The sequence below is a fragment of the Microcebus murinus genome, chromosome 22 (assembly GCF_040939455.1).
Source record: "Microcebus murinus isolate Inina chromosome 22, M.murinus_Inina_mat1.0, whole genome shotgun sequence".
NCBI lineage: Eukaryota > Metazoa > Chordata > Mammalia > Primates > Cheirogaleidae > Microcebus > Microcebus murinus.
This window is the reverse complement of record NC_134125.1, coordinates 17,846,770-17,856,606: the sequence shown is the minus strand read 5'-3', so window position 1 is coordinate 17,856,606 and position 9,837 is coordinate 17,846,770. Positions and strand designations below refer to the sequence as shown.

General features: G+C 56.2%; 1 protein-coding gene across 3 annotated transcripts; it reads right to left on the bottom strand.

Annotated features, from left to right (window-relative positions):
* Nucleotides 1–314: 314 nt before the first annotated feature.
* On the bottom strand, nt 315–9,408 carry ASPHD2 (aspartate beta-hydroxylase domain containing 2). Of its 3 annotated transcripts, none has more exons than XM_012756675.3 (4): nt 8,349–9,408; nt 2,862–2,975; nt 1,981–2,086; nt 315–1,266 (listed from the first exon to the last, which is right to left on the bottom strand). In XM_012756675.3, the coding sequence occupies exons 1-4, from the start codon at nt 9,160–9,162 to the stop codon at nt 1,128–1,130; spliced, it is 1,173 nt and encodes a 390-aa protein (XP_012612129.2). In that variant the 5' UTR covers nt 9,163–9,408; the 3' UTR covers nt 315–1,127. The 3 variants fall into 3 exon arrangements, 2 of the variants coding, with proteins under 2 accessions (XP_012612129.2, XP_012612130.1); XR_001152100.3 differs by having other exon boundaries at nt 1,175–1,266; nt 1,673–2,086; nt 8,349–9,253; XM_012756676.3 differs by having other exon boundaries at nt 1,174–2,086.
* Nucleotides 9,409–9,837: the final 429 nt, after the last annotated feature.

The following is a 9,837-nucleotide window of genomic DNA, read 5'->3' as shown; positions in this document are numbered from 1 at the left end:
CAGACTGAGACAACGAGAGGCCAGGGGACTTGCCAAGGTCTCAAGGGAGCAGACTCTGGCGCTCCTGAAGCCAAAGTCCTTGCTCTCTGCTCACACCAACATCTAGAGTTCCTTAATATTCCACAGATCTGCTCCTCTCTCCCCCCACCCCGCGCCCAAGATTCTAGAAGCACACACGGCTTTGACCACTGTGCACGATCAGTCCGTGTCCTGCCTGTCTCTGTGACACAGCTCAAAACAAGAGCCTCAGAGTCACACACGGGCCCCAGTCAGGGCACGGCTTTACAACGGATGACGTCACCACCTCCCTCTGGTTTTCAGCAAGATCCTTTATTTTTATCTTCTATCCCCAACCACGTCACACGGACACAGGTAGCCAGGTTCCCGCATGGGCTGTTGGTTTTGTAAACGTAGAGCAGACAGGATGTATAGAAATCATGCACCTCAGTGATTCTTTAACAAGACAATTAATTAGTAAAAAGACTTCAGCTGTATTTGAAATTCCTGCCTTTCCCTGCGTTCCCATCACTGACGAGTATCTGTGCAGACATTCTGCTCGAACGTAGACATGTTCTCTTTGCACACTTCCGAGTTACTACCGAGTGCATTTCAGACTGTGTGCACTTCAGACGGTTGTGCCTTATAGAAGCTGCTGGTTTCTATTCTGATACAAGCATTGGACCTGTACCTGTGACCAGGTATATTGCAGACCACTCCCTGGCTTTGTAAATCTGACACTGCCCATGATGCATTATTCCAAAAAAACCGCATCTCTAGTACAGCTGGCCGGCTACACTTCCACGTACCGGTTAACAGAGGCTGTTTCTAGACTGGGTCACTGTCACTCCACGCTTACCTTTGTGCAATGACAAAGACACAGGACTGACTCTTCCACTATCTGTGTGTCCAGTGTTTGAACATTTATGTACAAATAAATGGGAAAAAAAAAAACAAAACAAATACCATAGGCAACAGAAGTTCAAAGTAAAACAGACGCTTTGGTCAGATCTTTGATTCCAGTTTTGCCAAAGAAAGGTTTTCCCGGAATGTCACTGGATGAGGGAGGTCTTATCCCACCACGGCTCATCATCAGCCAACTGGTGGTCTTAGTGTTCGTCACCATGGACTCAAAACAACGAAAACTGGGAATTTTCCAGGCCAGGTTTGGCAGTAGGGCTTCTGTAGGCAGTGAGGTAAGCGGATCGCACGTTCCGTGGCTGACCGACGCGAGCTGCAGGTTGGCTCTTGGGGACACTGGCTTCGGCTCTGTAGGAAAGCCGAGTGGAAAGGTCAGCCGCCAGTCCCACGGGCCAGATGCCGTTGCCACCAGGGACCTGACAGGGGTTGGGGTGAGGTGAGCGACGGTGACAGTTCCCCTGGGCCCGGACGCTGTGCACCACCCCGACCGTGTCCGGCAGCCTCTCCGGCCGCTACTGAAGCCGCCGGCTGCGGGGGCTGCAGACTGTCCCCCGCCCTGGAGGGGCTGAAGGGTCTCCTGGGCGCCAAGCATCAGGGGTCAGGTTCTATAGCTCTCTGGTTTGCAGTTTTTAGGGTTTTTCTCTTTTACGATGACCACAAGAAGCTCTACGCTATTACATTCAGACAAATAACCATTTGGCTGCTGTATTTCAGAAAACTCGAGAAAACAAGCGGCGACAAAACACAGACTTACAAGGGCGCCGAGTCTCCGGTCGCAGAGTCAAGACGCGCTGCTAAGGCCAGAAAAGAATCTCAGAAGCAAATGATTGGGAGGAAAGAAAGAAAGAAAGAAAGAAAAGAAACCTAAGGAAATACAAGCCGGAAAGTTTCCATTTACAACAACCAGAGGAAGGAGGGACCCGGCAGGACGTGAAAAGCCCGGGCAAGAGCTCTCCGTGGAGGCAGGTTTCTGAGCGTGGCATTGCGACACGGGCCGACGGTGCCACGGTGCGTCCGGCTCGCTTGGCCCTCGCCCCGGCCCCCGCTCGGCCGCGCTCTCACCGTCCCGGGGCGAAGATGAAGTCGAGGGCCTGCCGCTCGGCCGCCGCCACGTTCGGGTGCCACAGGTCCACCATGAAAACCACCCGTGGGCCGTCCTCCGCTGGGCCTGGGGGGGACGGAGGGGCGACAGGAGGGGTCAGGCCACCCGGGAGCCAGGCCCTGTGCGGAGCTGGGGCGCGGGGACCGTTCCCGCCCCTCAGCCCGCACAGGGAGACTCTTCCTCTCTGGTCGGGAATGTCGCAGAGCCGAGTGGATAAAAGGAGGTGGGAGGAGGATGACCAGGCAGCGCAGGGAGGGGTTTTCGGGGCAGTGAAACGATCCCGTGTGACGCTGTCATGCTGGAGGCGTGTCCTCGCACATCTGCCAAAACCCACGGACTGGGTGACACCGGGTGTGGGCCCGGCGTGCACTCTGGACTTTGATGGCCACGTGTCAAGGCTCGCTCGTCAGCTGCAGCCAACGAGGGGAAATTGCATGTGTGTGCGTGTGCATGTGTGTGCGTGTGCATGTGTGTGTGCATGTGTGTGCGTGTGCATGTGTGTGTGCATGTGTGTGTGTGCATGTGTGTGCGTGTGCATGTGTGTGTGTGCATGTGTGTGTGTGCGTGTGCATGTGTGTGTGTGTGGGGGGGGTGGGGGGTGGAGGGGGTGTGAAGGCGTAATTTCTGCTCAATCTCTCCAAAAACCTAAAACTGCTCTAACAAATAAAGTCTATTAATTTTTTTTCTTTAAAAAAAAAAAAAGCTGGGAACCCAATCCTGTCCAGCATGAAAAAAAGAAAAAAAGTATAAATAAGATTATTAGTTAAAATAAGAAAAAAAAAAAAAAGAGAAAAAAAATAATGTTAAAAAAAAGGCGGCGAGCGGGGAGGCGGCGGCTCACCTTCGTGGAACGCGGTGTGCAGGAAGGAGTCGTCGAAGAGGAGGCAGCGGCCCTCTGCCCAGCACTGGGGCTCTCCCCCCACCACCAGCTCACAGCCGTTTGGAGTCTTCAGACCTCCGGGGAAAACAGAAGAGAGAGAGTGAAGGCTGGGCCAGGAGGCCGGGGCGACCCGCTCTGGGGACGGCCTCTGGCCTCGCCCCTCCGAGCCCCGCGCGCGGTCTGAACGTGTGTGCGCCCCCGCGTCCACGCGCTGGGACCTAAACCCCGAGATGCTGGCGTTGGGGCTGGGCCTTTGGGGGTGATGGGGTCACCAAGGCAGAGCGCGCACGAGCGGGAGGCGGCGCCCGCCCTCATGAACAAGGCCCCAGGGCGCCGGTTCGATTCCTCCCAGCAGTGTGCGAGGACCAGCGGGAAGGCGCCGTCCCTGCGCCAGAGGCAGGCCCTCACCCGACACCGACTGTGCTGGGACTCGCTGTGCTCTTGGCAAAAACTCTCTCCTTCACTGGCTCCGTCTATTCTGGGTCACGGACTCCCTTGATTAGGGCCACACGCGGAGGCTTGCGCTACACTTCTGAGACTCCAGAAGCCAAACCAGGGGACCCCCGGAAGTCGAGGGAGGCCGGGTTTAGAGCCCCGCCCTGCCCCATCACTGTGTTCGCCACAGTCCCACCTCTAGGGCCATGTTAGTTGCAATGAAAGACAGAAACGCTCACACGGTGTTCTCCTCTTCCGGGTCTAGCCTTTGAATCCACCTTAAGGATGGAGGGTGGCATGCTCCCAGTCTGAGTCTCCCCGGCCTCGTTCTGGGAAACTGGAGGGCAGCCCTAAGGCCCCGAAGAGGAAACAGCCTGGCACCTTTGTAGGGAGACAAACACTGGAAATGCAAGTGGCGAGGCCCCGGCTAGGGGGCCATGACCCAGGCGGGGGCCACTGCCATGTGTGCCCCTCCCCGTGCCCACTTCCAACCCAAGGGTCTGCAGGCACATGTGGCCCCTGTCACTGCCCCGATGTCCATACGTGAAGGCACCACCACAGCTGTCTAATGGTTTCAGAAGGGGCTGGGCCAGCCCGACAGCTCTCAGGAAGGACAAGCCAGGAGGAAGCAGAGCCCTGGAAGAGGGGTCGGGATGGTGGCGGTCTCACTGTGACAGCAATGACCCTGGGCAAGCTGGCATTCTCCCTGTGATTTAATGTCCTCTATTACAAAATGAAATGATTTTCTCTCTAGCAGCCAGAGTGTTTTAATGCATTCTTTGAACCAGAAATAATGACTCCAGGAAGCATGCACGGAGTGATAATTCAAACAAAGAGGTCACATGGGGGAGAGGGAAGGACAGAGGACTTGGGGACAGACATCTGGCTCTGTCCCTTATGTGCTGTGTGACTTTGGGCAAGGCACTCAACCTCTCTGACCCATATCCTTCTCATCTGTAAAGAGGGGACATTAGCTTACTTAACCTTTTAGGGCTGCTATGCACCCTTTATCCTTGTTACCAATAACTAAAGACTTACTGTGTACAGGTTTATGCTAAATAAATACTTTATATACATCACTTCACCCATTTTCTTTTGAGACAGAGTCTCACTCTGTTGCCCAGGCTAGAGTACAGTGGCCTCATCATAGCTCACTGCAACCTCAAACTCCTGGGCTCAAGTGATCCTCCTGCCTCAGCTTCCTGAGCCGCTGAGACTACAGGTGCAAGCCACGATGCCTGGCTAGCTTTTCTACTTTTAATAGAGATGGGGTCTCCTTTTTGCTCAGGCTGGTCTTGAAATTCTGAGCTTAAGCGATCCTCCTACCTCGGCCTCCCAGAGTGCTGGGATTACAGGTGTGAGCCACTGCACTGGGCCATTTTACCCATTTTCATACGTCACTTCACCCATTTTCCAGATGGAACAACTGAGAGGTATAGTGATCTGCTGAAAAGTTACTGTGTAGTTCTTGCTGAGTCTGGCTAGCTCCAAAGAACAGGTCCTTATAAAGCTGGGCACTATGATATAGATGCTAGTTACCCTATTAGCAGTGGCATTAAAGTGATTGCTGATGGTCTTGCAGTTACTATGTTTCAATTCTCAGTAGTGCATTTCATTAAGTAAGCCGAGACTGGCGGATTTCCCTGCCATGGGTAGTAACAGCTGGGGGTTATAAAGGCGCTCAGTCTGCACTCCCTGGCTGAGGGAGAGGGCCAGGCAAGCCACCTGTTCCTTTTGTGTGTGACTCAGGTGGAGAAGGCCTTTAGGAATAGGTGGTTCTCTGCAGGAACAGCCACCCCAGTGGTTTCAGAGAGAAGCTCTCCTTTCTCTCCATAGATGATTCATCACCATGGGGCGATGGAAAAATGGCCCGGCTTGCTGGCTCGACACCCCCTGCTGCCTGCCCTCCCCCTCCCCCTCCTCCTGCTCCAGCCTTCCACCGGCCGTGCCTGCCTGCTGCCCGCAAACCAGCTTAGCTGGCAGAAATGATCAAAAATGTCCCCAAACGGAGCATTCGAGTGGCTCTAGGGGATAGAAACGGGGCCTCCACATGGCCTCGGACAGTCCCCCGTTGTCCCAGGCTCCTCTGTGGTCAGGGCTTGTGCATAAAAGGAAAACAAGGAGTCCGCTCGTGCTTATTTGGCTAGAAGTTGCTGAATACACTTGTGCATTTTCATGTGGTTTCTGCCTCCCCGGCCTCTGCCTGGTGAGTTGCAGAGGTCGTTTTCCGAAAGTTTGTGGCCGTGCGCCTGGGACCTCCAGCCCCACTCGTGGCGCCGGGGACGGGGTGGGCCCAGAGCTGCCCTGTGGTTCCACAGGAAGTCAGGACGAGGCCATGCCACTTCTGGAGGTGGCTCACAGCAGGGCTCGGCAACGTGTCCCACACACGTGGGCCGCGCAAAGGAAGGGCAGTGGCTGGGGTTGCAGAGGTCTGCAGGGACAGTCCCGCCAGTCACAGCTCAGACAGAAGGCAGAGGAAGAGGAGAAAGCTGGCATTTCAAGAGCACGGTTCTGTACATGAGTGTGTGTTTATGGTCCAAGTCTTGGGAGCCTGAACAGCACATGGTTTCGATCTGCAGGTGCCACCACCTTCGGGCCAGGTGTGGCCTGACACGCCCTTGTTTACTTCCTGGGTGGATACTAATGTGGGTGTGACGGTGTGAAGAAGGAAACGCTGAGAAAACCCAGCCCGGGAGCTCGCCTTGGCGTGGACGACCAGCCAGGCCACGGCGGGACGTTTTCCAAGGTTTCCTACTGTCCCTGAGAACGTGGAGGACCCACATTTTCTGGCAAGCACCTGTCTGGGCCGAGAAGGGAATGGCAGGTTTCACACATGCACACGTGCACATGGCTACATGGGTATCGTGCACATGCACCGCACACGCTAAGCCACAGGAAGCAAAGCCTAGCTTATCTCAGCCCCAGCCCTTCGCCTCGACACGCCTGCCCGGAATTCCACCACGCTGATCCTCGAACGCCCTTCCTAGCCATTCTGAAGCTTTAAATAAACTTATAAAGGAAAACCTTTAAAAAGCAAAGCATCCCCCCTCTTCATTGCACGCAGCCTGGGTTTGCACGCCTGGATCTGGGCCTCTGTGGTTTGCTCCCACCCAGCCCGTCCGGCCTCAGCGCACGCCGCTCGTCTCCCCAGCAAGCCCAGACGCGGCTCCCCCAGACCCCAGGGGAAAACCCTCCTCCTCTGCTCCACGCTGGCGGCGCCCACCCGTCCGGCAGGGTCGGCGCCTGTCCCCAGAGCACCCGTCTGCAGCCCTCGCTCCTGAGCCCGAGTGCGCCCTGGCGCCTCGCACAGCGGGGTTACGGATCGCGGCCACCGCTTGGATTATCCCCCACCGCTCTGTTAACTGGCCGCCCCGCCTGCCAAGCGCCCTACACGTGATGATCCCACCCAGAGCACCCCAGAGGTAGGCACCGTTACCTCCGTTTTAGGAAGGAGAAAATGAGGCTCCCAGAGCTTCCCTTGGGCCCTGCTCAAGGGCACTCGGTAAATGGGGCGAAGCCAGGACCCGAGTCCGGCGATCGCAGTGTTTGGTCACGGTAGCTACCAGCTACCATTTATCAAGCGCTGCCACGTGCCAGCACTGTGCCAAGTGCCTTAAATAAGATGCTACTTATTTAATCCTCTTGATAATCCTGGGGAGTAAGTACCATCTCCCCATTTTACAGATGATGAACTGAGGCACAGAGGGACTCAGCTACCTGCCCAGAGTCTCACTGCTGACCACAAACTCAGGCCACCCCCCACCACCCTGCCTCTACTCCTACCCTGTCCTGCCTTTACTCTTAAAATCCCTACCATCTCCACTGCTCTAATCTGGTCATTTCTTCTTCTTCTTTAAGCAGTGAAGTCCTCTTTCCAAACCCATCTTGCTCAGATCCCCACACAGAGAGTGGGTGCAGCAGAGCTCATGTGGGTGAAGAGGGGGTGGAGGGCCCGGGGCTCCCGGCTCAGCCTCCTCCCCAGGCTCCCCCGCGGCAGGTTATGAAATCTCTGCTCCAACCCATGTGCCAGGCTCCGATTCTGCTCTCCCTCCTGCAGCTGAGGCAGCGATGCAAACTTCCTACAGCTGGACGCTGCTGAGACCATCTCAGCACTCTCCCCTCTGGGACGCTAACCGGTGATGCCACCGTCCCATAACCAACCTCGTATCAGCACTCGCCAGGAACAGGCATTCCGGGGAACACATATCCCTATTTACCCAGTTGTTCCTAAGCCTGCACCGATTCCGTCCTCGCCCTGTACCAGGCTCTGCAGGAATAAATATTTTGCAATACATGTTCCCTGATCAGATGCTCAAAAACAATTCTGGAGGGGGTGATCTTGCGACCTCCTCTTCCCAAATGAGGAAACTGAGGCTCAGAGAGGTGAAGTGACTTGCCCAAAGGAACTCAGCTGGCTGCCACAGTGGCAGTCTAACTCTGGACCCCGTCTGCAAAACCACTGCCATACACACAAGACCCATCTTACCAGTGATCTGAGAATTTGAATTGAATAAACTTAACACCAAGTATCGTTTAATCCCTGACCATCCTGCAGACACCTAGTACCTTCCACAGCCTCCTGGACATCGTTAAGAACCTCAGCAATCATTCTAGCAGTCTTTGAGAGCTGCACCGTGCAAGACAGTAGCCACTAGCCACGGGTGGCTACTGAAGTTTAAATGAAAACCTAGTCCCTCAGTTGCAAGGACCACATGCCAAGCACTTAACAGTGCCATGTGGCTGGTGGCCACCGTCTTACACGATGACCATGGAGAGCACTTCCACCGCTGCGGAAAGTTCTTTTGGACAGAGCTTCTCTCACACTGATCCTAAGATTCTCTTTGACTCGGTCTCTGCTATCAAAATGGTTTGCATGCAATTCATGACTGTTTGACACAGGCGCAGTGACCAACGGGAAAAGGCACGGTTCTGGCTACTTGAGCTTCCGCGGTGTTCCAGAGGGAAGTACTCAAGACACGTGCGTGCCAGGAGGCCCCTGTCCCCGCAACATACCTAAGTGGCACCGTATGCGGATGTTGGTGGGTCCATAGTGCTCCGTTATCACGGTCCCGGGGCTCAGCATGGAGATGCACGCGTTCCCAAAAACATTGTTCCCAATACAGGTCCGAAGACTGCCGAGCAAGCGGTACGTCCGTGGGCACCTCCTGCAGTTCCTGGGCACGCACACCCCCTGGTTGACCAGGTAATAGGTGAACCACTCCCCGCTGGGGGTGCTGTTCATCTTCCAGCCCTGTGGGAGGCTGCAGTTCGAGAAGGCTTTGTAGAGGGCCTCGAACTCGCACAGGATGGTCTGGAAGTTCCGCTCCAGCAGCTCCACGTCGTGCTTCTGCGCGTCCCGGGAGAAATACGGCGTGGTGGGGAGGTCGGGCAGGAAGAAGACCTCGGGCTTCTGGATGGAGGGCCGGCTGTTGAGGTAGCGGCCCTGCTCGCGGATGCCCTTGTGGATGCGGCCCATGCCGGACCAGGAGTAGCGCTTGGCGTACTCCTGCAGGTTGTGGTAGAGCTTCTGGTTGAGGCCCTCGTTGTGGGCGCAGCGCACGCACTCGGGGGCCTGGCAGTACGCGTAGCCGTTCTGCAGCCCGTCCGCGTCCGCCCCGGCGGCCTGCATGAGGGAGTTGACGGCCGCGAACGGCCGGGGCTGCTCCCTGCCCACGTGGTAGCAGTACCACACGAACAGGACCAGCAGGCAGGCCACCGTGACCACGGCCGTGGTGTCGCAGTCCCGCACTGACTGGATGCCGGTGGCGATGCAGTCCCGAAGGCCATCCAGCGACCAGCTCCAGGCCACCAGCCACTCTAGCGACATCTTGGGGCAGTCGTCACTGGGGGTGTGAAGCAAGGTCAGGCGATCAGTCCTCGGGGGACCCGAGGGCGGGCACGCTGTGCGGGTTAGCTCGGTGGGGAAGGCGCAGCTGGGGCGGGGGGAGGCATGGCTGCCTCCGGTCCTCTGACCCTGCCGAGGGCGGCATCGGCGAGAGAAGAGGCCGGCCGGGCCCACTGCTCCACTCCCAGCAAAAGTCACTGCGGTGGGGGGGAAGGGAGCTGGTTTGTGTCACCTCGGCAAGCCGTGCTGGTCCCTGTGAAAGGAGTTTTGGGGAGGTCCAAACCTGGGATGAAAAAGAAAACAGCATACATTTTACACCTGGGAAAGTCCTCAGCTGACATGCAAAGTCTCAGATCATTTGGGAGGGTCCTTCCTGGGAGGGGACACACCCTGTAATCTTGTGTACTCTCTCCCAAGTCTACCGCTACCTCCATCTCCCAAAAGGCCAGCAGTGTTTCACCTGCATCCAGGGCTGTTGTGATGATTCCAACAGTCGCATCTGCTTCGTGCCATCTGTAGGAGGTGCTGTTACCCCCATTTTACAGATGAGGAAACTGAGGCTCAGAAGAATCACATAACTCACCAGTCACACAGCCAGAGCAGGGACGCAAGCCCCACCTGCCTGCAAAGCCTATGTCTGTCCACTTTGCTGTACTG

What these genes read in the sequence shown, in the direction of transcription:
- ASPHD2 (XM_012756675.3), bottom strand. Translation starts at nt 9,162, where the DNA reads ATGTCGCTAGAGTGGCTGGTGGCCTGGAGCTGGTCGCTGGATGGCCTT. An exon ending in CCGCATACGGTGCCACTTAG is followed by an intron (nt 2,976 to 8,348) that starts GTATGTTGCGGG and finishes TTTTCCCCGGAG; the next exon opens with GTCTGAAGACTCCAAACGGC. An exon ending in TTCATCTTCGCCCCGGGACG is followed by an intron (nt 1,267 to 1,980) that starts GTGAGAGCGCGG and finishes GCTTTCCTACAG; the next exon opens with AGCCGAAGCCAGTGTCCCCA.